Source organism: Fusarium vanettenii (genome assembly GCF_000151355.1).
Source record: "Fusarium vanettenii 77-13-4 chromosome 5 genomic scaffold NECHAsca_5_chr5_3_0, whole genome shotgun sequence".
NCBI lineage: Eukaryota > Fungi > Ascomycota > Sordariomycetes > Hypocreales > Nectriaceae > Fusarium > Fusarium vanettenii.
In genome coordinates, this window is record NW_003315878.1 from 968,062 (window position 1) to 995,962 (window position 27,901).

The following is a 27,901-nucleotide window of genomic DNA, read 5'->3' on the forward strand; positions in this document are numbered from 1 at the left end:
TTTCTTTTTTGGTTATTGCGTGGGTCCCGGACGACGCGGAGATTGAGGAGGACCGTGGGCTTGACAAGGGGGGACGATCTACCACCGGCCGGCGAAGAGTTGCTTTTGTTTTTTTTTGTCCGGGTGAGCAAAGTGCAACTCAGACGGGGAGGATTGTTTACTCTTTTTGTGAGGAGAGACGACGTGTACGGAATCGAATTGTCCGCGCAGAGACCATTGATTGCTGTAGTGGGTATGTATGGTAGAGTATCCGTAGAATATGACAAGACGTCTACTAGTCTATAATCCTCCCCTGAGCGGTGCTTCGGACGATGGATGACTCGGACGGTGCTTCTGGCGGTGCTTCGGGCGTAAGATCATGTCCGTCTGGTCATAGTGAAAATAAGCGTCTTTTACGTGTCTTCCTTCGTTCCGGTATTAATAAAAGCGAGCGAGACCATCAAGGCCCCCGTCTCGACGACATATCTACTATACATAACCCTCTTCTTCCTCTTCTAATGCAGTTTGCAGCAACATTTGAAACCTCATCTGCTCCGTTGCCGTTGCCGGAGTTGCCCTTCTGTGTGATGTCCCCTCCCAAAGTCGTACAAGAAAACACCAAAAAGCAAGCCCTTCCCTTGGATCTCAGCAAGAAACCCTCGAATACACCAAACACCAGGTCATGTTTCTTCCCATCACATTACGTATTACTCGCGCAGAAATCAGTGTGTCACAATTCGCACAACCTGTAGGATCAGTCCAAAGAGCAGTCCCCGAGCCACTTCTTCGATCTGGAGGCAGTCAAACACTCGGCCGAGTGCCTCGCCTGTCGCAGCCTGACCCATGACGCCCATCAGCGCAGCTGGTAGGCCGCTCTGGATGAGAAGACGACGGGCTTTGATTCGAAGCTTCTCCTTCTCGTCTGCTGTAAGTTCCGCAGGCCATGCGGCAAGCTCTTGCTCTGTCGGCATCATGTTCTCCCGGATCTTGCGCAACTGGTGAGCCAGACCCGCGTCCGACGTGTTGGCGTCGATGACGGACTTCTGGATCAGCGACTGGACCGTCAAGAGGGACGGGTTGCCGGGGCGAAGCAGGAATGACTTGGCAGCCGTCAAGAGGGTGCGTCGGATGTTCCATGCCGAAGACAGCGTGTACATCTCATTGATGACGGCAAATAGCAGCTCAACTGCAACCCGTGTCTCAGGCTCTGAGAGCTGGGCATACTGCCTGGCAGGCTTCAGAGATAACCTCTTGCCTCCCGAGACAGACGGAGGAGGGGTCGGGATCTGCTGTGAACCCTTGCGTCCGTGCTGCTGATTCAGGATGCTATCGTTCATCTTGTCTTGCATGTCACCGTTGCCCTCGGGCGATCCATAGTCGTCCGCGATTTGATCAGGTGGAGGTGGCAGCTTCGTAAAGTCGAGACTGGCTGATGAAGGAGATCGTAGCTGGGCAAGGCTCGGCGCACGGCTATGCTCTCGACTAGGACGAGCACTCACTGACGCCGACCCGGTCTCCTTGCGGTCTGCTCGGCTCATGCGCAGCTCTGGATCCGACTCACTCTGCGACTGGTAGCTGGGACGACGCTCCATGGGGGGCATCTTTCCAGGCTGTATAGATACAACCGACGACCGCTGGCTGTCCATGCTGTCCCGTGCTGAGCGAGCCGGAGATCGCATACCATCGATTCGAGTCGGAGGGGTCGAGATGGAGAGTCTGCTGGAGTGGCTGGTCAAATCTACAGACTGGCTGCTTGTAGTCTTCTTGCTGAGGCCCGGAAAGTTGCCAAAAACACCTGTAACGCCTCCAACCAAAGTCTTGCCTCCCTCCATGGCACCCTTGGGCGCCGTTGTCAGCACGTCCAGCATGCCCTTGCCCATAGACTCCCACCCGAAGCCAGACTTGGATTCACTGTGTGTATGCCCCTTAGACTTTTCCAGGAATCGCTTCATGCCTTCACTCTCGGCCAGACTCTGGTACCAGCAAGCATCTCGAAGATACCTCTCCAGCTCGCCACGAAGTGACTCGCGAGTGTGGACTTTCCAGTCTGGCAGGTCCTTGTGAAGTTCGGTGAAAGCTGTGGCGCCCGAGATATTCGCAATTCGCCTCAGGATTTCATGCAGAGTCTCGAAATCATTATATCTTCGTACAATCATCCACCCAGCATAGCCAGCCACAGATGGCTCGACTTGGACCCAGTAGTCCCAGGTGGGCTTGTTACGGATACGGCTCTTGTCGCCTGTGGCATCATCGTGGAGGGTGAGGGAAGCATTATGGAGAGTAAGAGGCGCTTTCTTAGGTGGCTCATCCTCTTCGTTGTCTTGGCCCGGAGGCACAATCTGGTCAAAGCTCGTGAAGCGGGTTCCCTCTGATCCCTTGGGGGATGATTCAGGGCTTGAAGAGTCCATGGGTGATCGTGGCGTAATTGGAGTCGGGGCAATATCGCTCTTTGTAGAAAAGCCCTCGGTTGATGTTGCCGATGGGAGGGACCTTTCGGCATAGGCTGCAGACTTGGGAGATTGCTCACCCGTGGCGGATAGTCTCTTGTTGGCGATCGATGTTGTGCTGGATCCCTTCATAGAATTGACCGACTCGCGCTTTCGTCGAGCTTCTTCCTCAGCAATCATTTGGTTCATACGCTTCATTTCTTCCATGGCGTCATCCATCTCCTCCTCTGCCTTGCTCAGCTTCTTCTTGTGGCCAAGGGGCTCCTTTCTTCGAGCTCTTTCGTTCTCCAGTGAGCTGCGTCCCGGCTTCGCGATACCGATGTTTCCGACATTGCCGTCCAAATCCGCAAACACATTCGTGGTAGTGGTCGCCTCAGGACCACGCTGCATGCCAACATCAATGGCCTGGTTCAAGTCAGGTTCACCGGCTTCGAGAAGGTACACGATCCATCCGTTGATCCAATCGGCTTGACTGCATGTTTGTAGCGTCTTCTCAAGAACCGAGTTCGCAAGAATCTCACGCAAGAAAACACGAGCAGGATCGCAGTTGTATGCGTTGCGATCGAGAAAGCCTAGCAAGTCTTCAGCCACCATCTTGAACTTGGCCGCCTGCTGGCGTTGGTTTAGCAGATTGGCCAGGTGGCAGTCGGGATTGGCGGCAAGGTAGTTGTAGACAGCGTCGGCTGCTGTCATACTGCTGTCGGGGGGCAGCTCGGAAAAGGCGGATGCGAGCTCGGACATGAATACGATGATGATCGATGATGAGTTGGTAAGGAGGTCGAGGAATGCGTCTGCGGGTCTCTTGCGGCTTAGGTGATTCGAGACGGCGAGGAGATACGAGGTGAGCGTCTTGCGGCAGGCCAGAGGGAATGAATGGTCAGCCGGAATGATCGGGCTGTACCACCATTTGACGTAGTCCCTAATAACGGCGTCGACGAGTCCTCCAAGGGCTTCCCGAGTCTCAGGGCGGAACTCGTCAAAGTTTTTGATAGCCGTCTCCTCATCGTCGCTGCTATCCTCAGCCTTCTCCTCTGCCTTGTTGTTTTTGATTTCCAGTAGTCGTTCTATGACGTCCATGCCTCGCTCTCCTCGGACTGCCCTAGAGACCTCTGGGTTTCGAGCTTCCCACGAGATGAAGCCAACGACACCACCAAATGCGCCGATAAGGACGAGGCCCAGTCGTCCCATGGTCAAGTATGTGAAGGCAGCGAAGCCGACTGCTACACCAGCAAGAGAACCAGGAGTCGCAGTTGCTAGAAAGTGGAGGACCTTGGCGACAGGTGTCTCTTCATCGGAAGAGCATGCTGTATCGGCGGTCGTATTATTCATCGTCGTCTCGATCTTCTCAGGAGTCGTATCATCGTTTGTTGATTGTATTTCTTTGACGGAACCATTGGCCAGCTTGTCCGTCAGCGCTGGCTTCTCGTTTTGGAGTGTCGAAGCTGGTAAGCCATTCAGCTCTCCGCCCTTGAGCTCTGGCGAAGCCTGGCGGCTGGCACCTCGCTGATGCGCATCTTGGTCGAGGATTGAAGTTGAATTCATCGGGAAGGGGAAGCTGTTTTTTGATGCTTCTTTGCGCAAGGGATGGGGGGGTAGCTTTCCCTAGTGAACAACCGTAGCGAAACCGTCGGGGGAGATCGTCACCATAGCAATAGAAATAGCAGAAGTTGAAGGGCGAAGGTGACGGTGAGGTGACGGAATGCGAAAGGCAATGAAAGGTTGGTGTAGGATCGAAAAGTCGCCTGGAACGCTCGGGGAATGTATCACTTGGTGTTCCAGTGTGTCGCGTGTCCTGCGATTTGCAGGGCCACCACGAAGGTTTCAAATTGCCAAGGATTGGAATTGCTTGTCTTTGTATGTCAGGGGTCAAGGCCCGTAAAACCCCCTAAAAGCCCCTGGGCCCCCTGCTGTTGTCAGCGGCTCGAGAGTTGCTGGCGCTGCTGGCGTTAAGATGGGGGTTGCAACTGCCACTAAAAACGGCATACAGCATGGGGCTGTTGAGGGCTAACGCAGCCCCTGATCGATTGATAGGACCCCTCCACATGCGAATACGGCATCCAAGAATGGATCCCTTCATCTGGCCAATCTTTGCTTCGAGCTGACTGTGTTGTTTCGTTTAATTAGCCGTGCTGCACGAGCAGGGCTCACCTTGGTAATCGACGATCTGAATTTGCTCTGCCTCTTTCATGTGCTTCTTTCGTTTGCCATGTCAGCTGATGAGACTGACGCCCTTAAGCCTGCTGTCGGCATGGATTAGAAAGACGGAATGCATGAATATTTTCACATGAAACAAGAATGGAATGTAGATAGCTCCCTCGCTTCAAATGAATTAATAGCCTCTGATTGGTTGGCGGCAGTTCCCCAAGCAAGGGTGTTAATTAAACAAGTAGAGTCACGTGGGTTGGTGTCACATCAACTCCCCGCGTATCAGACGCGTCCCGCAAAGAGTTGACAATTCAACATCAGCTCAACCTCTACATCAAATCCATCTGCCACGACCGTTCTGTCGCCGTCTCCGTGTTGGGATTCGGGTCGCGATCCTCATTCTAGCCTTCTGTTTCATCGTTTAGCGCACACGACCTATCGCGACTCTTATCAAAATGGCCCGCATGGCGACCAAGAAGCGTGCCGCTGAATCCGACTCGAGCGACGCCGAAGTTGCTCCCAAGGCAGTCAAGAGGTCGAAGAGCTCTGGATCTGGCCCAGCTCCAGATGGCAAGGATGATGAAGGACATCCATACTGGGAGGTATGCGCATACGCTATCTGCGCTGATACTCGTTGAGTCGCTAACGCGAACTCGTCAGCTCTCCAACAAGCGCCGGATTGGCGTCTCTCAGTTCAAGAAGATGAGCTTCATCAACATTCGAGAATATTACGACAAGGATGGCAAGACTCTTCCCGGTAAGAAGGTGAGTTGCTGAAACTTCTCGATGTGGGGCGTATGCTAATCAAAGAATGCCAGGGTATCTCCCTCTCCGTCGATCAGTACAATGCCCTCATCAAGGCCATTCCAGCTATCAATGCCGCCCTTCGCGCACAAGGCGAGAAAGTTGAGGAGCCCGAAGATGAGGCCGAGAGCGCCCTCGTGCCCGTGGTGAAGCCCAAGAAGGAGCGGAAGAGATCTCCCAAGGCCAACATCGAGGCTACTAGTGATGAAGAGGAATGATGTCGTATTGGTTGAGGTTATACCAGTGAGGAGAGTATTGCATCGATACATCGGGTCTGGAGTCAGGCGTTTTCGGTCGGAAGCCGGATGAGTATGGTTTTGTGAAGAAGTGCTGCCAAACCTCATGTGAAAGAAGATATGAGTTAATTCTGTCGGTGAGCCAATTAGAATGGACAGCAAGTCTACAAAGGCAAAGCATTGACAATCTATTGTGAATTTGTACGCAGTTGGCACATGGGATTTGATCTAGTTGCGTAGATTCGATGTGGCACATGGAACACGGGAGAAGCCTTGGCATCAAGTCAGTGCACTCTCCCAGTCCTCATACTGAAGACTCGTAGCTGTCACAGTTCAATAGTTCGATATGTTGTCTGAGCGCGACCCCGCGGATGGATAAGGTTGTTGGCCAATAGATGGCGCGTCGATAGTCTGTCAGGCAGCCAGGATCACATTAAGCTGCCAGACACCACTTCCTTTCCTCCTAAGATGCTAGCCTCGAATGTCTCTAGCATAAGGCTTGGGCACCTGCCGAGAGGCCACTGGGCTTAGCGCCTGACGGAGCATGGCTTTATCCTGCACCTTGAAAGGGGTCATTAGTTGGGTGCATCTCGCAGGAAGTAATGATAAAGGACGGGCGTCAATGACCCTTGCTTAGAAGCTATGCTATCTATCTATGCAAGCGATTAAGACGAAAAGACCATCATTCGATTTATAGATAGCAGAGAACCAGCGTGAAGACTTGCTATGAAGCTGTGCTCTGTCAAGAGATGCATATTAGAATTCATAACCTCCTTTCTCATGCATTGGTAGCGTTGGATAGTTGAGATCTCAGAGCAACCAACTACCGCTGCAGTGGCTGAAAATATCAGGAAATAGATGCATGAGCCTGAAATTTATCCTCTTCACCCGCGTCAAACTCCTTTTCTCAGCCAAGATTGCCGACCTTTAATGGCTTTTGGTGTCCAAGGGGCCAAACACCCATGCATGTCTTATTCCCGGTCGGGTCGCCCAGACCCCGGGGTCCGTCCCGAGAAAAGCAGATGGTGAACAAAGAATTCCATACTGAGAGGGAGAGAGCTTAGGATTGCCTTCCAGATCCGGTGAATGGCGGGCATCATCATCCTCAGGTTGGGCAATCTCGAACAATTGGATGCGGCTGATCCAAGTGTTCGGCTGCGCCCCCCCGCCCGGCGCTTGGAAGCGCTGGAGATCAGGAACTTGATCAGCAACTTGGGCATTGGCAAATATCGGATGGGAAGCCGATGGTGATCAGCTCTGATGCAGCTTTATGCGGCTTCAGTGCTCTTCAGCGTCTGGACGAGTTGTGCAGAGTACTCATATTACTCTCCAGGCTATCAATATGTAACAAAACTCAACATCAGCATCACTAAATCCATCAATACATGTAGATCTAACCCATCGTGAACCGTCATGACCGATAACGGTGTCCTACACGATCCCGACGTCCCTGGGGATGGGATTGCTAGCTCTAGCGCCGCCTGACATTAGATCCATGGAGCCTAGCCCCTGGAAAATACGGGGATCATCAAACCTCGGACGCCTCTCAACTCCTATTATTACCTTCTGAGCTGTCCTCTTCAAGGCTTGGAGAGCCACCTTGTCTCACCTTTTGCATCTACAATTGATGTTTTATTCTGTAGACTCTTCTTTTTTCTACTGATCTTTAAAAGCCCGTCGCTCATTTTTATTTCCATCTTTCCTCGTCACCTTTTTAGCGCTCGCTGGGAACTTACTTATCGGGTCTTCCGCCCCAGTGACGCAGGCACTGACGCACTCACACGATCCTTCGTTTCATACCGGATTTGAAAGGCAGGGAGTCACGTGCGCATCACTTTGCACGACCTCTCTGCCCTCTTTTTTCCTTCCACTACTCTTTTCATTATTTATCTGTCCAGGCGGCGTCGTACATAACCAATCGCAGAAATGAGAATCTCGTGGCGCTTGGGCTCGGGGTATGTCGAATCGGTGGATGATTACATCGGCGTCTTGGTGCCGTTGGATGAGGCCCATCTCTTCAGCCAAGCGGCAAAGTCGAAAAAGTCTACCGAGAATGGAAAGGTTGAGGGCGAACTCGATGACCTGGAGGCCAAGGAAGAGCGTGAGGGAATGCTTGGGGGTGACCCCGGCGAGTACACCATTGAGGGTCTACGAAAGGAGATGAGGGAAGGGCGACAAGGACGATGGACGACATATGAGAGTAAGTGGATGAGCATGGACAACTCAAGACATTGGAAGCTAACATTGGCATAGTCAAGTCAAAACTCATGAACAAGGCGGTTGGAGATATCGGCATGGGCAGTTATAATTGGCAGCTGTTTGTACTCTGCGGCTGTGGATGGTTCGCCGATAACCTCTGGATGCAGGGAGTCTCCCTCACTCTCCCATCTCTATCAGCCGAGTTTGGCGTCGACGAAAAGACGGTACGATACACAACCAGCGCCCTATTCGTCGGTCTCTCCATCGGCAGCTTCTTCTGGGGTATCGGCTCCGACTTTCTGGGCCGTCGCATCGCCTTCAACATGACCCTTCTGATCACCAGCATCTTTGGTATCATGGCTGCCTACGCCCAGAGTTGGGGCGGTGTCTGTTTCTTCTACGCCGCTCTCGGTTTCGGTGTCGGCGGCAACCTCCCCGTCGACGGTGCCCTGTTCCTCGAGTTCCTCCCCGATGCTTCCAGCGCTCTCCTGACACTCTTGTCCGTGTGGTGGCCCATCGGTCAGCTTGCCTCTTCGCTCGTTGCGTGGTACTTTGTCGCCAACTGGCCCGTTGAGCAAGGTTGGAGATACTTTTTGGTCACCATTGGCGTCATCACCTTTGCCATGTTTGTCGTCCGCTTCTTCATCTTCCATCTGTTCGAATCGCCCAAGTTTCTCCTCAACAAGGGTCGACAGCACGAGGCCGTCGCCGTCATCCACGGACTAGCCTACCGCAACGGCACAAAGACGTGGCTTACTTCGGACCTGCTTGATCAAGTTGCTCTTGAGGATGATGACGAGGGCATTCCTCGTGTGACGGAGCAGCGAAGGCCAAAGCAGTCTGCGGCGGATGCTCTCAAAGAGAAGCTTCGATCTATTTCCGGGGAGCGCCTGCGCCCCCTATTCAAAAACAAGACTCTCGGACTCGCTACGGCGCTCATCTGGTTCTCCTGGGCCAGTATTGGCATGGGATATCCTCTCTTCAACGCCTTTCTTCCTCAGTACTTTGCCCGTACACACGCCGACTCGAACAAGGACTTGCAGTCCGAGACGGACACCATCTCATCAGAGACATATCGCAACTATGCTATAGCCTCCATCATGGGTGTCCCCGGCTCTCTGCTGGCCGCCTTTCTCGTCGACCACCCATCACCCTTCTTCGGCCGTCGAGGAACTCTTGCCAGCTCTACTCTCCTTTCCGCCATCTTCCTCTTCCTCTTTGTCTTTTACGGCACGACCTCGACTGCTCAGCTGCTCATGTCGTGTGTTGAAGCGTTTGCTCAGAACATCATGTACGGCGTCCTCTACGCCTTCACGCCCGAGATCTTCCCTGCCCCTGTCCGTGGAGCTGGTACCGGCGTGGCCAGCTTCCTCAACCGCGTCACTGGCCTCATGGCACCCGTCCTTGCGGCTACAGTTCCCGGTGATGGTGCTACTACGCCCATCATCATGTCCGCTATCCTCATTCTATCAGCATTTGTTGCCATTTGCTTGATTCCTATCGAGACAAGAGGTGCTCAGTGCCTATAAAGTCCTAAATATTGGAAACATATTAATAGACACTTGTAGAGCCCCTGACCATGCGTCGGTTGGCCAGGGGTCCCGGTTAAACTCAACACACGCATACTAATGACTTGGAGTCAAAGAGTGGTCTTGGGTACGGCATGCATTTATGTCTTATTTGTAAGGGTTGGTTGGCGTTGTTCTTTTCAACATCAGGCGTTCACATAGGTATTTGGAGCCATCGTCTATTCAAAATGTTTATTAGGCTCAGGATTGGTCTATCTATCGTGTTCCCTTGGCGCCCACAGGTGCATCAACTCTCCTCCTCCTAAGTGACGTGCCCATGGCATCCCTCACCATAGGGTCTGCTCTGATAGTATTCTGCACAAGCCACTCCCTCATCTTGCCCTGAAGGTTGGACGCGGCCTCAGCATCTCCCTTGTAAGGTGCCATCTCCATGTCCAATAACCGCACAGCATCACCGTCGAGCTGCTTTGTCAACATCTCAAGACGGTTGAGGCTTTCTTGCAGAGCCTTCTCGTCCTTGTCGTCTGCCTTTTGTTGGCCACTGACTTGAGCCACGAGAAGGGGACCGATCTGGTTGAGAGCAATGTATATGGTAATAGTAAGCCGCCGGGCCAACGAAATGACCTGAAATGGGAGATATGGTGGGAGAGAGCTGACACGAGCTATGACAGCGTTGACAGCATTAACAAAATGAGGAAAGTCGGGTCGCATGACGGTGTGAAGCTCGAAAGTGCAAAGAGTGATGAGGATGAGCCAGCGGTAGTATTTGCCAAACTCCATGTACCCAAACAGGCCGAGAACGTAGATTGACGCAGCAGCGACAGCGTAGTGAGGCAGGATGCCCGAGACGATTCCGCGGGTGACGTAGTCTCTAATCGTGACGCACTTTTGCCAGCGCGCGATTTCGGGTCCGAAGCGCTCATACGCAAACCTCTTCACGGCGTCGTGTAGTGTGTCGCTCGCGAGCTTGAGGTGCATGAAGAAGGCGGCCGAATCTGTGGCATCGCGGCCAGCCTTGTCTGGGTGATGCATGGCAGCAAGGCGTCGGAAGCGGGACTTGATATCGCGGTCGGTCGCGTTGAGGGGCACGCCAAGGTCGGCATAGTAGGAGGACATTCGACGTTGATCGTAGTCGGCCTCGAAGATGGTGTAGGCCAGGTAGATGGCTACGACGAGGATGTGGATGGTTCGGCGGTGCGAGTTGAATCGTGCCGAGCCTGGGGTGGGCTTAGGGTCGCCGGCGCGGATGGTGATGCCATAGTAAATGGTCTGTACCCATGAGGTAGCGAGCTGCAAGAAAGTTAGCCGTCGGAGAGGGTGTCATGATGGACGGAGGCTGCATACGCCAGGAAGAAAGGCCCAGCCTAACATGGAAAGGTAGCTCGACATGCTGGGCGATGAAGCATCAAGCGATGCGTTTTGTGGTCTAAAGAGAAGGTAAACTCATCCAGCAGACGAGAAAGGCAAGTTCCAAGAAAATGAATGGCAAAAGATCAACCAGGCGCAAGTTGGTTGATCTTGGATGTGGCCAGGTTGCCGTGTCTCAGAGAGACATTCGTTGGTGTTTAGTTGATGAGAATGCGTCAGAGTGGGTCCAACGCTACAGCCTGGACTATTGCTTGATTTCATTCCTTCAACTTCCACCGCTTGACAACAATATTCTAGAGAACAAAGAGCCGATATTGGTCAGCATCAAAGTCACTCATGTCAAACCATCTAATGCACCGCCACGTTTGTCTGCGCCCAATCGTTGATCGATCATGCTAGATCATCAGTTTAAACTCCTGGTCGGTTTCAGCTTCACCTTGCGAAACCAGAACAATGGACAAATCATCTATCAAAGACATTCCTTCTGTCAACGCTACCCTACCGATAGAGCGGTTATTAACGTTCAATGTTTTAATTCCTCCAGCCTCTAATAGGTGCTCCATGCCTCAAACTCAGCGTCAGCCACACCACCCATGCCAGCGTTGCAACCCACTGGCACTGTTAGGATCAGCGCATAAGAAACACCTGAAAATAGGTTACCAGATCAGAGGATCACTGACCATTTTCTGACGTTTGACGTGATATGTATGCATGTGATTCACTGTACAAGCGCTCTGAAACATCCTCCTCGGTAACCTCCTTGGGGGCTATGTGCAGTGGCGAGCAGCATTGAGATGGATGCCATGTTATATCAGTGATAAATGCCCTACTCGTTCCCGTGTGAGGTTTTCTACTCGACTCACTCTCTACAAATACTCTTCATCATGTTCCTCGTACGGATATTGCCCCTTGTTGCTGCAGCATTGGCAGCTTGCAACGGCCATGACAAGCTATGTGACCGCAAATATTCCGACATTACCTTTATAGGCACCCACAACAGCGCCTTTGTGGGAGAAACACCAGTCCACAATCAGTACAAGTCAGTGACGGAGCAACTCGACATGGGAGTGCGGTTTCTGCAAGCACAAACACAGGACAAGGATGGTGAGATCCAGATGTGCCACACTCACTGCTGGGAACTCGACGAGGGACCTTTGGAAGATTACTTACAAGATATTTCTGACTGGATGGGCAAGAATAAGGATGAAGTTGTAACCTTGCTCTTGACCAACATTGATGGACTGTCGGTTGAGAAGTTTGACGAGGCCTTTGAAAGCACTGGTCTTAAGGACCTTGTTTTCCACCCGAAGAAGAAGTTGGCCCTGGATGAGTGGCCAATGCTCCAGACACTACTTAACGATGGAACTCGTCTCATTGTGTTTATGGGTACTCTCCTCACTGGCAGCCAACCTGTTATTCACTATGCTAACTTACGTTAAGACTACCACATGGACCAGAACAAGGTCGACTACATCATCAGCGAATTCGACTACTTCTGGGAAACTTCATACGGTGTGACCGATGATTCATTCCCAAGCTGCGACGTCGACCGGCCAGATAATGGTGACCCGGTCAAGCTCATGGGCATCATGAACCACATGCTCAACCACAACATTCTGGGCATTGTGGTACCCAATCAGATTGACGCAGCAAAGACAAACTCGGCCGAGTCAATCCAGAAGCAGATAGATCTCTGCGAAGGAAATTGGGGAAGACGGCCGAATGTTGTTCTTGTAAGTTGACCAAGGTAGCTGTGAGGAGCTAGCTGACAGGTGTTGTAGTTGGACTGGGTGAATGTTGGAGACGCGATGGATGTGCAAGTGTCTTTGAACGGGCTATAATATAATGAATCTACTCTAACTATTTATCGATTATTACGCAGAATCAAAGCAGCTATTATACGAGTTGTCTACGCCCAGGTTCTTCTGTCTTGGTCCGCTGGTGAAGAGGGCAATTCTGGACCTCCGTCTCCAACAAGTGGAGCTGAAGCAGCTCTTCAGCACTTGACGCGTAATTGGTTTAGTGGTAAAATTCTCCGTTGCCATTCGAGCAACGTCGGGGAGCCCTGGGTTCGATTCCCAGATTACGCATTCTTTTTTCCTCTTTTGGGGGGTTGTTGATGATTATTTCTTTTTACTCATGTTGACGTTGTGCAACAAGATGTTGTTGCCATGGTGTTGTGGTGGTGGGTGGTGGGTGGTGGTGGTGATGAACAACAAACGTTATCGAGTGGTAAAAGAACGGGTCTCATTGGTCAGAGCGGCAACCTTAACCGGATGGACCAGGGGAGGAAGGTGCCCTGACTAGCTGCACTAACCCATTCTCCACAGGGGGAAGCTTGTGCTTTCCATGCTCCCCGCGAACCAACCTTGATGCTCGATTTGGACCAGGGTTCAAGGCTTCTTGTCAATAAACTCGGGAGGGATAATGACATGAGGTTGGTACTTTTTTTGGGTTCAAGAATACGAGGGAGGGAAGGTAATGGATTCGTCATCGGGAATCTATGTTTGGATGACTTGACAAAGACGTGGAATGGCAGAGGTAACGCAAGGGAAGCAAAAGCCCCTTTCTGTTGGAATGAAGCTCCCTCTTGATGTTCTGAGACAAGACGATTTGGACACAAATGCATCGTCACATGGAAGAGCGTGTCAATTGGATGTTTCCTCCCCCGGTCGGTTCGTGAAATTACACATCACGGTACTTTCACTCACACACACGCACAAAGAGATCACACACACATCATCTGCCGTATGCAGTCGTTCCGTTAATTAGTGGCGCGCCTCCTTTTCCACGCTTGGTCTCCCTGATCTTCGTGTTTACGGGGCCGTGACAGATAGCCTGGCATCAATTCGTTTCTTTTCTTCTTTCTTGCATTTTTGCCCTCTTTTTTTCTCCCATCTCTTGTTTATCCTCCCTCCCTCCACCTTTTTCCCCCGCGTGCTGGAAGCTGTTGCACTGCTTTCGCTTTGATCAGCTCCATCTCGCGATAACATCATGTTGCTTCGCAACCTATGGCGTGCCGCCCTGGCTGCGACAGCAGGTAATCAGCACTACTCCCAAACAATTATTTACATGGGCTCTTACTAACCACCACTCACCTCTCAGTCTTACCATTCTCCATCGCCAAAGACGACAAGGATGAGGGCGGCCAATCCACCTTTGTCTCTCCAGACGGCAATGTCGCCTTTGCCATCGACATTGGCGAGAACGTCGACACCGAAGTCTACTGGAGTCTTCGCGTCAAGAAAGACCTGTCATGGGGCGCCGTAGGCCTTGGAAGCCCGGACATGCCGGGAGCTCTCTACCTTATCATCTACAAACACCCCGACGGCTCGAGCGTCACCTTTTCGCCCCGTACCGCCTACGGACATTACGAGCCCAAGTACTATGAAGACATGAAGTACGATATCCTCGAATCCAAGTCGGGTATCAAGGGCGACTATATGTACATGACAGTTCGGTGTATGGAGCGCTGCCGCAGCTGGCCAGGCGAGGACTCGGGCAGAGGAGTGCTGGATGTATACAACACCAACAAGGCCATCTACGCCTACGGGCCCAAGGAGGACTACCACAGCAAAGAGCAGGATGCGCCGCTCAAGTACCACAAGGGCTATGGCGTATTTCAGATTGACGTGGGGAGGACGCACGGCAAGTCTGAGCTGCCGTCCATCAACGACTCCACCACCAACGTCGGCTCCAAGCTCCTATCCGAGGACGGGTTCAAGCCGAAGCCGAACTGGATGTCGCCGGTCCACGGCGTCTTTATGGTCCTATCCATTGTCCTCCTCATGCCTGTTGGTGTGGTCTTGCTCAGATCGGGAGGCGGCGTCAAGTGGCATGCTCTGAACCAGGTCATTGCCACAGTTGGCGTGCTTGCTGGCTTTGGAATTGGAGTCGCCAACAGTTTCTACTATCAACGAGTATGTGACTATGTTTATTGTACGGAAGCAGTAATTAACAACCGTTCCAGTCACGCAGCTTCAACGATCCTCACCAAGTCATTGGGTTCATGGTTACTGGCTTACTCCTGGGACAATTTGGCCTGGGAGTCATGCACCACACTCAGTTTAAGAAGACCAAGGCACCTACAAAATACGGCAGGGTTCATCTCTGGGTTGGTCGTATCATTCTCTTCCTGGGCACCCTCAATGCCTTCATGTAAGTCTTTGGCCCACTATCCCTCGTCCTCGCATCACTAACCTGTCTAGGGGCTTCACCTTGGCTCTTAACCGGAAATGGGGCATGCTCCTGGCTATCCTCATCATCTTTATCTGCCTCACCAGCCTCATTCTCATCTACGGCCGCCGATTTATCGAAAAGCGACGCCGAGGTCCCCGAGGTCCTGGGCTTGCAGGTCCCCACGGCTACAGCGCCGAGCCCTGGAGACAACAGCCTCCCCAACACATGGGCTACCCTTCGGAGCCTCCTCCCGGCTATGAGCCCCCTTCGAACCAGCCAATTGGGCTTGCTCCTTTGTCGCCTGCTACGCCGTCGCCGTGGAGGTCAGAGGCAAAGGATGACGAGTCGGATCTGAACATTGGTCGCGAGCAACGGCCGAGGGAATTTACTTGAGCGATTTTTTTAATGTCTGGGGGTTTACATGCTTGGCGTTTAATGGTACTGGTCTGAAATATCATGAGTGGGCATGGCAAAAATCGTCACCAGGTATGTGACGACGAGATGGCTTGAAACGCCCAGAGTCAACCGTTTGAGCGGATGACATTCCATAACATGAAACATGAGAAGCATATGACTCACTTTAGTCTCGCGCTGTGACGTGACCTCTATCCGTGTCTGATATCGTCTCATCTTCGTCACCTGGGAGCCATATCTCGTGTCCATCCCCTTCCTTGACGAACAAGCTGGCCAAGATGCCACAGATACCAACACAGCTGAGAATCCACCATACCAGGCCGACCATGCCTTTGTTAAGGCCGAAGCCGTAGATTACACCGCCAATCATTGGACCGATTGTCCTTGCTGCGCTTCCCACGCTCTGGCCTAACCCATGGATAGTACCGAGGACACTTGGATGGGGCGAGCAGTTGTTGACGAGGATAGTCTGGCTTGGAATCGCAAAAGTTCGGCCCAGGACTTGAATCGAGAGGACGCCACAGATAGCCAGCCAGATGGCAATTCCTCCCTTGGGTCCTGGGGGAGGGGAAGAGTCGCTGCTGGGGACGACTGAGAGGTACGGGACGAGAAAGTAGGCAATAGGGAAGCAGAACAAGGAGAATCGCCAGGCCTTGGTCGTCCCCAGACGTGCCGAGATGCGGGGGTAGAGGAATAACTGCAGGTTTATGCCGATGAAGCCCAGGGTCGCCATTGCGAGTCCCACAGACCGAGGAGGGAGACCTAATCCACCAGTGAAGAGAAATGGGAGATGGCGCGGGTGCTCCGAGGTATCTGGATTCCAAACCGGGGTTGACAGGAAGACGAACCAGAGAGAGTTGAATGTGCCAATGTGCACTCCAAGCAAGAAGCTCGCGACAAAGGTCATGGTGACGTTGCGTGTGAACATTCGCTTGAAGGGGAGGCGCTGAGTATATCGTCTTGCCGGACGCTTCGTCGTGGCTTCACCCTCTGGTGCCAATTCAACGTCTTCAGCTGGAATAGCAGTGTAGCCTGAATGTGGGCCACCTGATGAGAACCGTTTCCGTATCAGCGAAGCGAATCTATGCCCAAGACGCGAACCAAGATCTTGCGGGCCATCCCGGAGAGCGTCGAGCGTCTCCTCAAGACCGAGCCAGACTGTCAGCGCAGCAATGGCGAGGAATATTGAGCTAATGATGTTTGGCGTTGCGTATGGATACTTTAGGAAGAAGTCGACCTTGCCAAAGAGACCAGGGTAGCTGCCCGCTGGGTCAGATAGGAGACCGCCCATGATAGGACCCAGGATTACGCCGCAGTTGAAGGTCATGGGAAGTAGGAGAAAGGCCCTTGACTGGTACTTTTTCTCTCTGATGATCTCGCTGATCCTGTTGATGGTTAACAAGTGCTTCCTCGAGTAGTCTAACAACCATGGCTTACATAGTCCTCATAACTCCAACGTTACCGTTGGTGGCACCCCCAATAGTCCGAAACAAGAGGGCTTGCCAGAACGACGTAGCAAATCCAAAGCCCAGACAAGATAGACTGGTACCGCAGAGACCTACGAGTAGAACCGTCTTGCGTCCTGCTCGACGCGAGTCCGCAACACGGCCCCAGAGCATGGCCGTGAGGAACTGAGCAGCGGTGAAGCTAGCATGAAGAACACCAGCCTGCGCCGAGATGGTCGAATCCGGTGCGTCTGGGTCGAACCACTTGAGCTGGTAAAACATGTAGGCCTGAAGAGAAGACTGAACGAGGGGTTCGCTCATGCGGGCGAGGGTGATGATGAAGAGCTGATGTTTCTGAGGGAGGTCGGACCAAGCGACGGGCTCGTTACCCTTTGGCTCTGGTGTTGAGCCTGGGCTCGGGGGAAGGAGGCCATCGGGTTCTGTTACTTGGTTGAGAGGACGAGTCGAGTCTTGAGTTGTCTCGTGGTGTTGAGAGCTCGGGTCATGATGCTCCGAGACTTCGGATTCATTGTCACTGTCGGGTTTACCATGCATTTATACGGATAGATCCAGTTTCAGTTTAAAGATCTCTTCACAATCAACAAAGTTAGAGAATGAACAAAAACGAACGTGTCTGAGGCAATATTCGAAATCTCAACATTCACCGTTGCTCTCGCTTGATGAGCAATTGCGACAACGCCCAACCAGAGTCCAATGAGATAAGCAATCTTTGCCCCACGCCTTGTCCGACCGACGGAGCAGGGAAAGGACTCCTCCCGGCTCCCTGCTTCCGCTGTGGATGAGGCCGCCCGATTCGCGGGGCCGGAGCGATAGCGGAGCTCCGCACGGCATTTCGGCATTTGACACGGAACTGACGGGAACGTTTGAAACTTGTTTCCCTCTTTGTATATTCTAGTGTTGCATCAACATGATAATCGTAATTACAGCTTGCTACCCTTGACGTCGGTTGCAGGTGTTAATCGTCGACCAGATTCGTCAAACTCAATCTTCTTTCCACTGATCAGACTCTCCTGCAACAGACAGCAGATAGTCACGGCCTTGACGGCTCCCTCGAGTTTCACGGGGAGCTCCTTGTCGTGGAGGCAGCAGTCGGTAAACTCTTGTGCCTCAGTTATAAAGGCCTCCCTAAAACGACCGTAGTAGTCGCCAGGGACTTGTCTTCTGATGCCATTCGCATCGTGGACGTTGACCAGGTTTGTCTGCGGCTGGGCGTTTACCGTAGCCTTACCCTTTGTGCAGATGAGTTCGGTTGTGTCTTCTTGTCCAGCTGCCATCATGCGTGAAGCGTAGATCTGGGCAATTTTTCCATCCTGCAGTTCGAGGTCAATTGAAATCAATATGAGTATATCGGATGTTCTTACATAGAACTCAATGATAGCCAATGCATTGTCTCGGTCGGTATGGTCAAGCATGTCCTGCTGAACAGCAGTGACACCAGCTGAGCTGATGGTCTTCACTACACTGTCATGTCCCAAGAACCAAAGAGCCAGATCAACATCGTGGATAGACGTGTCGATAAAAATGCCAGCAGCATGCTTGAGGTAGCTAGCAAAGAATTCAGGGTTTAGCAGATCGCACGTCTGCGATCGAAACACGGCCAGACGGCCCAGATCTCCGCTCATCACCTTTTGGTGAGCGTCTCGGTAAGAGGCATCGAATCTCCTTGAAAAGCCGCACATGACTTTTTGCTTGGGGTGCTTCTTGAGAGACTTTTTGTACGCATCCAATACTTGCTGAGACTGTGTTGTGGTTAGCCAATGACTGAGATTTATGATTTTGGTGGACATACAATCTCTGGGCTTGGGCTGAGAGGTTTCTCACAAAGCACATGGAGGCCCTTCTCCATAGCCTTGATAGCCTGCTCTGCATGAACAGATACAGCACTCGCAATGACAACCGCCTGAAGCGTAGATTCGGCATTGAGCATCTCATCGTATGAGAGATAGGTCCTCACTTGGGGGACCAAAGCCTTGGCAGCATCGAGCTCAGCCTGCACAGGCGAACTAACAGCGATGAGATCCGCGTCTGCGACCAGCCTATGAAAATGCTCTGCATGGCGTAGTCCTAGATGCTAGTGGTGAGAGGGTGTCGTCGAGTGTTGTGTGCTTGGTGGAGGAGCTTACCCATGCGGCCGACACCAGCTATGGCTACTTGGAGGTTTGCGGGGATAGACATTTTGCCGGTGGGATCTGCTCTTTGATATGATTCGTTTCTCACAGAAACTAATTGCTTGTGGTATTTGATCCATGGTTTCTACGACCTAAGGCTTCTTCTTTATACATGACCACCAAGGCACAATATGAACAAATCTCCCTCTTTACGCATTCGCGCTTCTCTCCGTCCACATGTTTTTTCTCGAGTTTCCCGAAATCAATGCCTATCTCAACCATTCATGAAGCATGAATTTGAACCCCCCCGCAACGATACACAGCCGACATGACGGCCGGGGTTGAATTCCGAAGAGTGACAGGCTCCACTTACATCGTGGAGTTTGAGGTGCAGTTGTCATTGGCTTCATGTTTCGGAAATGTCAGTCCGAAAGCTAGACTTGCATATGCAGGCTACTTGGAATGGTCAAATAATATTTGGAAGCTTTTATTGAGCTTTAGGAGTATCAACTGGACAGAAAAGAGACATTCAAGGTGTATGTATGGACAAGAGTCAACTATCTCAATGCACTCAGATTGTCACGTTCAGGTCTAGGGTAAGCTTCCTAACCAGGACTCAATGTGTTCAATTGAGAAAATCGTGAATCGTAGGATACATGAGTCCTGGGTTTTTGTTGGCAATGTGGGACTTAAATTGGATGGATTTAATACGTACCTACCTATTTATCCCAACACTATTACGAAGTTTACGGTTGGCCTGATGCTTTCTCGGTTGATAGTTAACACAAATAAAGTTGGTTAGGATTACGAGCAAACATGCATTGTCATGCGATTAATAAGATGATAAACAATATATTTAAATACTTTGAGATAGAGTATACTTGAAAACTATCTGATACTCTTAGTATGCCGCATTATTAAATGCGTTGCCGGTTGTGATAGCTACACCGCGACTCTCGATAGTGCAGAGTCACACCCACTTTCCACTGTGCCGCGAGATAAGAAACCGAGCTTCAACCACAAACTCCAAACTTAGCTACGTCACTCCTCATTTCATCACATCGACTCTGTATATCAACCATGTCCGTGACAATCAACATTAGCGACTTGGACATTCAAGTCACGGCCGATCGCCTCACGCAGGAGGCATTTGCGCCCTTTGGCGACGTCGTCACCAACCCTCGACCAGACCTACATCCCACCGCCTACGCCTCGCAGGGCGGCAAACTTCCGTATGAAGGTGTCTCGGCGAACCAGGGAACCGCCATCAAGTACAGCCATGTTAGCAAGCCTAAGAACCTCTACGACCAGGCGCCCAGTGGCAATGGCGAGCTCATCATGAGCCAATTCGTCTGCGAGGCGCGTCAACTCAAGGAGACCGGCGACCCTTCTCAACGCGAGTTCACCGTCAGTGTACTGGAGAGACACCCTTTTACGTCGCAGACCTTCTCCCCGCTCATGTCTACCTCTTCAATGTATCTGGTTATCGTCGCACCCAGTCTTCCCCCAAGCCCGTTGGATGAAGGCCTCCCTGTACCAACTGGCGACGGTTTACCCGGCAGAGGTCTACCCGACCTACGACGCCTACGCGCCTTTGTAGCGACCAACAGACAAGCCGTCACCTACGGCGCCGGAACATGGCACGCCCCAATGGTGGCAATGGGCAAGGAGGCGACGACGCTGGACTTTTTGGTTGTGCAGTTTGCAAGCGGAGTTGCAGAGGAGGACTGCCAGCTCTCCATCTTTGAGCCGGAGGAGCCAAAGATTAGGGTGCGGGTTCCGGTTGTCAGGACAGGTCGCTCTGGGAAATTGTGAATTAAAAATAAATATAGGCGATATTTGAGGGTCAATTAATTGCGTAACTTGGTGGTGGCTGAGTTCACACAGACGAGATGCCATCCAAATGAAGCATTTCAACTTTTAACAGAAAAAGCCAAGAAAACAACCACGTTTCAGCTAGGCTTGAAGTGACTAGAATACCCCGTCCGGCCTGACTCTTCTTGGATAAGAAAAGACGAGAATAGTTTTCGTTGTAATTGTCAAATACGAGAACTGAGATGCAGCTGGTTAGAAGGATTAGTCATCCGGCATTCCTGGTCTTGGAGGCTCCATCACGACGACTTCAAGCGATGCCCATAAAAATGTTGGAAGCTATTTAAGTTTGGAGTTTCATCCAAACAGCTTTCATAATCACTGAGTGTTTTTAAAACTGCCAAAGAAAAGTAGTCATTCCAGCGTGACTCCTTCACAATGGTGGCTCAACTCGAACTCACCGATGCTCGCAACAAGCTTGAGGATCTCTCTGGCATCCAGCTTCAGCCAGGAGAGAACCCTTACACGGCCCTCATAAGGACGTGCAACAACAATCCCGTAAGTATTCACAGTTTCCCTGAAGCCTCCCAACTAATCTGGTCCAGGCCGAGATTCAGACCCTCTACTCAGTCCACCGGACAAAGAGAAACGCCCAGCAGGCCGAAAAGTTCCTGGATTCCGCCTTCAAGGAGCTCATCATCGACCAGTACCTCCTGAGGCTCGAAGATCAAACTGTTGAGCCGGGCTTCCGCGACCCGAGGAACTGTCTCGTCTTTTGGGCAAGGCCACCTGATCACGTTGTCCGCCTGGCGGCTAAGTTGCAGGAGTTGCTGAAGCAGGCTGCCCCAAGTGAGTAACCCCCAAGATGAGTTGTATCGCTTTCACTGACATCTGACTTAGATGTTTGGCTTATGCCTACTCACAGGATGCACTTGACAGCGCTCGAGATTGCTTTCTCCAAGACTCCCGATGAGATTGCCTCGTTGGTGTCTACGCTGCGACCATCAATCCCCTCAATTGTCAACTACCCCTACTCGCATAGGTCACGCCTCGTCAAGCCCATGATCTCTTACGATCTTTCCGCCTTTGCCGTCTCATTCCTCCCAGCGGCGGGCGAAGCCTCTCTCTCACCGCCCCCTGTGGAGCCTATAGTTACGGATGGTATCACGCAAGGAGATGACTACACCTACCATCACCTCCGTCGTGATGTATTCGACCAGGTACAGGCTGGTGGTGTTGAGGTTGGATCTAGATATCAGGTTCCCAGCGCACACATCACGCTTGGTCGGTATCTCAACCATCAAGACCATGACACCCCTGAGAAGAGGGCCAGCTGGGTCAAAGTCATTGATGAGATTAACCAGTGGCTAGAGAAGGAAGTTTGGGATAACCCTGACTCCGAGTTTGTGGGTGAGTGGATCGTCGGCCAGGAGAAGGGACTCGATGCGCGGAACGGCACATTGTGGTATGGAGGTGGCAGAACCATCATGTTGGGAGAGGGTTTCTAGATGTAGTGCCAACTAGATAGATAGACAGACAGCAAGCCCGAGTTTTGATAATTGTCAACTTTTCCCTCAGACCCTTCACCCCGCCTTGAGTCCATCTTTTGGCTACCTGGGTATGACTCAACCCCGGACGCCGGCCTTGGAGCACCTCACGACATTGTGCCAAACATTGGCGGAAAGTCTGTTGGTGCAGTCACAGAGATTTTTTTTGATTCACTCCCTATGAAACATTCCTCAGCCGAGGACATGTACCTCCCTTCGCCAGTGTCCGTGATGCCCAAATGCCGCCAGGTAAGCATGAGAAATGGTGACCGTGAGACCCCAAACACAAAGCACTTAGAACACCAGAGCCGCACCCTTCGTCTTCTTGTCACCACTGCAGATTCGTTAGCATTCCGTAGGTACGTGGCTAAACTCGAAAACATACCCGAGCTCGAAGTGCTTGCATCGCTTCAGCGCCAGCTGGAGCTTGGTCTTGCACTTGACGCACTCCAATCGCAACACGACCTTCTTGGTAGTCTTGGCCTTCTTGTGGAAGACGGGCTTGGTCTGACCACCATAACCCGACTGCTTGCGGTCGTAACGTCGCTTTCCCTGAGCGAACAGCGAAGCCTTGCCGGCCTTGTACTGGGTGACCTTGTGCTGGGTGTGCTTGCGGCAATCCTTGCCCTTGCAGTAGGTGTTGCGGGTCTTGGGAACGTTGACCTGTGCGATGCAGCGTTAGCGACCTGGTTGATCAGGGTCATTTATTTTGTCAAATCTCGAAATGTTCCATCGCCCGCCGCACGAGACAGTCTTGGGAGTTGACAGCAATCGAAGTCTTTCGTAGGAGGCGCAGAGAATTGGAGTAGTCGGCTGGTCGTCGAGGAATCGGTGCTGACTGTCGATGATGTCGCGAATTATCTCCCTCCAGCTTAACCACAAAAATTCATCCCACTTTCTCCCAGATTGACTGTCATGGTGCGGGCGGTCGACGGGCGCAGAGCTCGAGAGTAAAGCATCGCATCTCTTGCAGTATGCTATTGCTGATGAAAGAGGGCTTTGGATTGACTGTTGCGACGTACCATCTTGACGACGTTGTGCGGTGCCGTTCTTTGGGGGTGGTTTGGTGATGCAAAGTTCCAGAGACTGGGCGAAATTGGGAGGTTTTGGGGGATTTCTCTTCTTTGTGGGCAACTAGGGTCCGCGCCTTGCCCCATCAGGCGGGGCCTGTGGCTCGCTTGCACCAGCCACACTTTCGCGCCTGACATTTAGGGCTACCATGATCACCGCCTCACCGAGGTGAGGCTAGGGGAGGTACGTACCCAAGGGAAGCTCCCACCCCCACGAAAGGACACCTCAGACTGCTTGGTGGACTTGAAGGCCCCACCATATGATCTCGCAGGCGCATCACCAAGTCTTCTCAGGACAGTTTAAAGGACGACCGTTATAGAAGCCAGTTTCGATTCGTATCATAGCCAACAGTCGCCAACATGGATCCCTACTCTGCCGAAGGCGAATTGATCAACATCCACAACCATTTCCACCAGGGCCAGTACCAGGAGGTCATCGACTTCGACACCTCGTCCTTCTCCCCTGACAACGCCCTTCCCGTGCGCGTCCTCGTCCTCCGAGCCAGACTGGCCCTCGGTCAAGCTGAAGATGTCCTCGCCGATGTGAAGGGGGAGTCGGATCCTGCTCTCGAAGCTCTGGGTGCCCTGGCTGAGCTCAGCCTGGGCAAGGTCGACTCTGCCGTCAAGACTGTCGAGAAGCTGGCTGCTTCATCGGCCGACAACACAACCGTTCTTATTGTTGGTGGGACAGTGCTCCAGGCTGCCGGAAAGTCTGATGAGGCCCTTGCGCTTCTCACGCAACATCAGGGAAGCCGTACGTTTCAAGGGACTCTTCCCAAACTTGTCGCCTTTCGCTGACCGCTGTTAATCAGTTGACGCCGTCGCCCTAATCGTCCAAATCCACCTCCAACAAAACCGAACCGACCTCGCTCTTAAGGAAGTCTCTGCTGCGCGACGATGGGCTCAGGATAGTCTCTTGGTGAACCTGGCTGAGTCCTGGGTTGGATTGAGAGTGGTAAGGACCGTCCTGTTACCACATGAGACAAATCACTAAGACCGTATAGGGCGGAGAAAAGTACCAACAGGCGTTCTACGTCTTTGAGGAGCTCGCGCAAGCTCCTTCAACCTCATCAGTGCGAAGCCTCGTCTCGCAAGCAGTCTGCGAGCTCCACCTCGGCAGGACAGAAGAGGCCCAAGCCGCCCTGGACCAAGCTCTGGAGAAGGACGCCAACTCGGCCGATGCCATTGCCAACCTGCTTGTCCTGAATGTGATTTCTGGCAACGACTCCAAGGAGTTTACTGAGTAGGTGTACAATATCTGTTTTACTTGATTGATGCTAACCTTGACTAGGAAGCTCAAGGCCGCCGACGCCAACCACCAGTTCTTGGCCGACCTGGAGGAGAAGAGCGCACTGTTTGACAAGGCCGCTACAAAGTACAGCCCCAAGGTTTCGGCATGATTTGGCTCTAGGTGTATGAATTGATAGATTTTAATGACGGGCGCATAACTGGTAGAGGAACGGAATTCCCTGAGCGACAACTGTTGAGATCTTGTCTACGTTCTACTTGAGTTTGCCTTTGGAGCTCAGTCGGGCATTGGTTTCCTCAAAGCATCAATACATGGGTTTAGGCGACTGAAAATAGACCACATCTCTTGATTCATCTGAGTAGGCCTTGGGCTGAGTCTTCATACCGGCTACCCTACAAGTCCACTTGCACTTTTTGCAAAGGTCCGTTTAACTCAGTCTAGTCATTGACTTGAAGTGTGCTTCATATTTGCTGGAATGTATGGCCTTCGACATGATCCCACTTTAGAAAATACTGCAATTGAATGTTGTGTGAGAGAAGAAGGTGAGCAAAGAGTTCAGATCCTTAAACTTTTACACTGACTCTAAACTCCAACCTCATAACTTACAAAATCCCCATGGCCGAGTTGTTACGCCTTGCAACACCCGACTATTCAAAATTAAATAGGTCTCTAAATCCGTCCAACATCAAAAATACACAGTCCCAACACTATCTTAGTCGTGACATCTTTGATGGTCTCCAGCTTCTTTGTTGAGGTGGATCATATTCACTTCTCCGTCTCTTATCAACCACACTCCTCGGTAGATGATCATCGGAAAGAAAAGGATTCGGTAAAGCCTTGGGAGCAGGCGCAAGGCAAGGAAAGGCTCGATAGAGCCTCGACTCTAGGGGCTTCATCGGTAGTGACGGATGAGCTGCATGTCTCATGAAGATCTTGGTAGCCTCTGCTGTATGGTTTGATCTCGCAGACCCGCCGGTCGCTCCAATGCGTAGCAAGTCATCAAACCGCAGGCAGATGATTTCCATCATGCGTTTCCGTGCCTGCTGTTTTCCAAGCGGCCTGAAAGCGTAGGTAGGAAACACGTCGGCTGGCTTGCTGTCCCATAGCATTCCCCTAATAGCGTCTGTCAAGCCATCTTCGTGACGAGAAAAGTCTGCCTTCGAAAGCATGAGGTCCAGTATGGAGAGAAGCTCTTGAAGATGTGGCAAAGCCTGGCCAGGGCCCAATAATGCCATGATGAAAAAATATGCCCAAGCTGACAAGCTGCATCCCACGCTACCGACCCTGGCGTTTGGATCGGCGCCAAACTCGAGAAGCATCCGGAGAAGTCCAGTTCGCAAAGCCTCCGATACGGCCCTGGTAGGTGCTTTAAATTCCAGATGAGATCGAAACAGGGGTTTGATGCACAACTGGACTGCGCCATTACGCAACTTATCGCCGGTTCGATCGGGAGGGAGAAGATGCTGTGTAAAAGTTGCCCAGGGAGTCAACTTGTTGGCCAATCCAGCAGTTTCGGAAGAAGGTAGGGTTTGATTGGGATCGTAGCCATGACGAAGAAGACATCGCAGAAGTTCCAATTGTTCAGGTTTCCACAAATCGCCTTCGTTGTCGTCGCTCAGCTTTTGACAGAGAATGGGTGAAAGCGGGTCAAGACCAACTTCGCTGAAATAGCCATGGTTCTTTTCGAGCTTCGTTACAATATACTTCTGCGAAACAGCCTGCAGTGCGCAAGATCTGAACAAAGCAATTGCCTTGCGAGAGACATCGCTGGGACGGTCGCTCCAGGATGTCCGAAAGATTCTTTGGACCGTCTTTTCCAGCTCATCCAACAGCACTTCTACGCTGACGGGCGATGATTTGTCGGTGGTGACTTGATGAGCGTATGAAAACACCTCTAGAAGCGTTGACTTCAGCCGGGACTCGCCCATCTCAAGCATCGCGCTGTCCATAGCTGATAGATCGTAAAATGTAGCATGCTTCACCCAGGCGACATAGGCTTGAAGTGTGGTTAGGTGCGGATCGAAACATTCCCGGGTATTTGTTTCCAGGAATCGTTCCATGCCTCTTGACGAGAGGAAGTCATATACTGTCCGATGAAGGAACTCGATTTTGCCCCCATTTACCTCTAGGAGCCCCATACACCTCGCGCTGAGTCGCCGCATAACTATGTTGTGTATCTTGTTGAGCATCTCGGGCTCCCAAAGCGTAATTGGCTCCCCTAGAGCGTAGCTGCTGTCTTCGTATTCCTGGTCGTGAAAGTAGCAGACGGCAAATGGCAGCGGCTTTCCGGCCTTGACGGCCATTTGAAGCATCTCCGACATCTTTTCATGATAGAATGGCTCGACTGAGTCCATCATGTGTCGGAAGAAGGGTTCCAAGTCGGAAGGAAGGAGATCCAGTCTCCTCTGCAAATCGCCGAGGGTATCGCAGTTTGTCAAGCCATCTCTGAGAAGCCTCGTCACCAAGAATACCCAAAGAAAGACCCCCTGAGCCCTGACAGTAACCTCGTTGACAAGGGCGGCCGACTTTTTGGACTCGAGCAGCAACGTTTGCCAGCGAGGGTGGCTGCACAAGATATCCTCGACATATTTTCGAATATCTTCCTTAGTGAGTTCGTGGATATAGATTTTCTGGTCAGGGATTCTGCCAAAGCTCTCCTCAAAGATATTCCAAGGTCGAGACGAAAGACATAACTTGATGTTGCCGGATGCACAGAGCTTGAGAAGTGACTTGCAAATCTGCAAATGCTGACCACTGAACTCGTCCAGCCCATCGATAAAGAAACAGAAATTGACACTTAGCTCTGGTTGCTTCGCAATCCTATCGATCGCTTCCTGTAGCTCCGCCAGGGTCCAAGGGGCTTTGTCAGTTTCCTCCTTCTCGACCAAGGCATCACTTTTGTCCCATCGTTCAGGGCAGGCAATCGGGATGAGCTCTGGGGCTTGCTGGAAGATGTCGCAGAGGAGGGACCGAAGCAAACCCTCTTGAGATCTCTGGATGTCTGAACCTGCATACCAGAAGTAATGACTAGCCATGGTCAGGTTTTTGCCAGCGGCTGCCGCCCACTGTTGCAGAGCAGTCTTTGTGCTAGCATGTTCGGCCATGTACTTCATGAGAGTGGACTTCCCTGAGCCTGGTTTCCCAGATACCCAGAAAATGCCACGACCGTGGTGAAGCCAGTTCAAGAGATGTGATTGCCTCGTATCCTGTTCGGATTTGTTGAAGATCCATTTGAATGTCCTCTCGTGGGCAGGACTGATCCCTTCATGTCGAGCTGGACGATGTTTGTAGTCAATACCATGCAGCACAAAAATGTCTCTAGCACACTGTCTTGACTCTGTGAAGAGCT

The 27,901-nt window shown here is 51.9% G+C and overlaps 12 protein-coding genes across 12 annotated transcripts; 6 read left to right on the forward strand and 6 right to left on the reverse strand.

Moving 5' to 3' along the window:
- Nucleotides 1-701: 701 nt before the first annotated feature.
- On the reverse strand, nucleotides 702-3,968 carry NECHADRAFT_93626 (uncharacterized protein; the record flags this gene model as incomplete). The annotated part of the gene is made up of 2 exons (XM_003051159.1): nucleotides 702-2,424; nucleotides 2,491-3,968. The coding sequence occupies 2 exons, from the start codon at nucleotides 3,966-3,968 to the stop codon at nucleotides 702-704; spliced, it is 3,201 nt and encodes a 1,066-aa protein (XP_003051205.1).
- Nucleotides 3,969-4,892: 924 nt separating this feature from the next.
- Nucleotides 4,893-5,785, forward strand: NECHADRAFT_100558 (uncharacterized protein). The gene is made up of 3 exons (XM_003050769.1): nucleotides 4,893-5,173; nucleotides 5,232-5,336; nucleotides 5,390-5,785. The coding sequence occupies exons 1-3, from the start codon at nucleotides 5,027-5,029 to the stop codon at nucleotides 5,591-5,593; spliced, it is 456 nt and encodes a 151-aa protein (XP_003050815.1). The 5' UTR covers nucleotides 4,893-5,026; the 3' UTR covers nucleotides 5,594-5,785.
- Nucleotides 5,786-7,537: 1,752 nt separating this feature from the next.
- NECHADRAFT_93627 (uncharacterized protein) lies at nucleotides 7,538-9,339 on the forward strand (the record flags this gene model as incomplete). The annotated part of the gene is made up of 2 exons (XM_003050770.1): nucleotides 7,538-7,811; nucleotides 7,865-9,339. 2 exons carry the CDS (start codon nucleotides 7,538-7,540, stop codon nucleotides 9,337-9,339), a joined length of 1,749 nt encoding a protein of 582 aa, XP_003050816.1.
- Nucleotides 9,340-9,594: 255 nt separating this feature from the next.
- NECHADRAFT_80452 (uncharacterized protein) lies at nucleotides 9,595-10,728 on the reverse strand (the record flags this gene model as incomplete). The annotated part of the gene is made up of 2 exons (XM_003051160.1): nucleotides 9,595-10,629; nucleotides 10,684-10,728. The coding sequence occupies 2 exons, from the start codon at nucleotides 10,726-10,728 to the stop codon at nucleotides 9,595-9,597; spliced, it is 1,080 nt and encodes a 359-aa protein (XP_003051206.1).
- Nucleotides 10,729-11,591: 863 nt separating this feature from the next.
- NECHADRAFT_93629 (uncharacterized protein) lies at nucleotides 11,592-12,548 on the forward strand (the record flags this gene model as incomplete). The annotated part of the gene is made up of 3 exons (XM_003050771.1): nucleotides 11,592-12,093; nucleotides 12,148-12,440; nucleotides 12,489-12,548. 3 exons carry the CDS (start codon nucleotides 11,592-11,594, stop codon nucleotides 12,546-12,548), a joined length of 855 nt encoding a protein of 284 aa, XP_003050817.1.
- A 1,153-nt stretch (nucleotides 12,549-13,701) lies between these two features.
- NECHADRAFT_93630 (uncharacterized protein) lies at nucleotides 13,702-15,279 on the forward strand (the record flags this gene model as incomplete). Its single annotated transcript, XM_003050772.1, has 4 exons — nucleotides 13,702-13,747; nucleotides 13,837-14,627; nucleotides 14,678-14,865; nucleotides 14,916-15,279. 4 exons carry the CDS (start codon nucleotides 13,702-13,704, stop codon nucleotides 15,277-15,279), a joined length of 1,389 nt encoding a protein of 462 aa, XP_003050818.1.
- Nucleotides 15,280-15,466: 187 nt separating this feature from the next.
- NECHADRAFT_41158 (uncharacterized protein) lies at nucleotides 15,467-17,300 on the reverse strand (the record flags this gene model as incomplete). The annotated part of the gene is made up of 2 exons (XM_003051161.1): nucleotides 15,467-16,685; nucleotides 16,738-17,300. 2 exons carry the CDS (start codon nucleotides 17,298-17,300, stop codon nucleotides 15,467-15,469), a joined length of 1,782 nt encoding a protein of 593 aa, XP_003051207.1.
- Nucleotides 17,301-17,686: 386 nt separating this feature from the next.
- Nucleotides 17,687-18,941, reverse strand: NECHADRAFT_93632 (uncharacterized protein; the record flags this gene model as incomplete). Its single annotated transcript, XM_003051162.1, has 4 exons — nucleotides 17,687-18,076; nucleotides 18,128-18,505; nucleotides 18,556-18,830; nucleotides 18,890-18,941. 4 exons carry the CDS (start codon nucleotides 18,939-18,941, stop codon nucleotides 17,687-17,689), a joined length of 1,095 nt encoding a protein of 364 aa, XP_003051208.1.
- A 1,008-nt stretch (nucleotides 18,942-19,949) lies between these two features.
- On the forward strand, nucleotides 19,950-22,194 carry NECHADRAFT_69438 (uncharacterized protein; the record flags this gene model as incomplete). Its single annotated transcript, XM_003050773.1, has 5 exons — nucleotides 19,950-20,685; nucleotides 20,899-20,953; nucleotides 21,110-21,244; nucleotides 21,292-21,535; nucleotides 21,587-22,194. The coding sequence occupies exons 1-5, from the start codon at nucleotides 19,955-19,957 to the stop codon at nucleotides 22,192-22,194; spliced, it is 1,773 nt and encodes a 590-aa protein (XP_003050819.1). The 5' UTR covers nucleotides 19,950-19,954.
- On the reverse strand, nucleotides 22,156-23,286 carry NECHADRAFT_69440 (60S ribosomal protein L42). The gene is made up of 3 exons (XM_003051163.1): nucleotides 23,256-23,286; nucleotides 22,619-22,896; nucleotides 22,156-22,567 (listed from the first exon to the last, which is right to left on the reverse strand). Exons 1-3 carry the CDS (start codon nucleotides 23,256-23,258, stop codon nucleotides 22,528-22,530), a joined length of 321 nt encoding a protein of 106 aa, XP_003051209.1. The 5' UTR covers nucleotides 23,259-23,286; the 3' UTR covers nucleotides 22,156-22,527.
- Nucleotides 23,287-23,581: 295 nt separating this feature from the next.
- On the forward strand, nucleotides 23,582-24,905 carry NECHADRAFT_61192 (uncharacterized protein). Its single transcript, XM_003050774.1, has 4 exons — nucleotides 23,582-24,057; nucleotides 24,116-24,258; nucleotides 24,308-24,546; nucleotides 24,595-24,905. Exons 1-4 carry the CDS (start codon nucleotides 23,664-23,666, stop codon nucleotides 24,701-24,703), a joined length of 885 nt encoding a protein of 294 aa, XP_003050820.1. The 5' UTR covers nucleotides 23,582-23,663; the 3' UTR covers nucleotides 24,704-24,905.
- Nucleotides 24,906-26,530: 1,625 nt separating this feature from the next.
- Nucleotides 26,531-27,587, reverse strand: NECHADRAFT_93635 (uncharacterized protein; the record flags this gene model as incomplete). Its single annotated transcript, XM_003051164.1, has 2 exons — nucleotides 26,531-26,548; nucleotides 26,640-27,587. 2 exons carry the CDS (start codon nucleotides 27,585-27,587, stop codon nucleotides 26,531-26,533), a joined length of 966 nt encoding a protein of 321 aa, XP_003051210.1.
- Nucleotides 27,588-27,901: the final 314 nt, after the last annotated feature.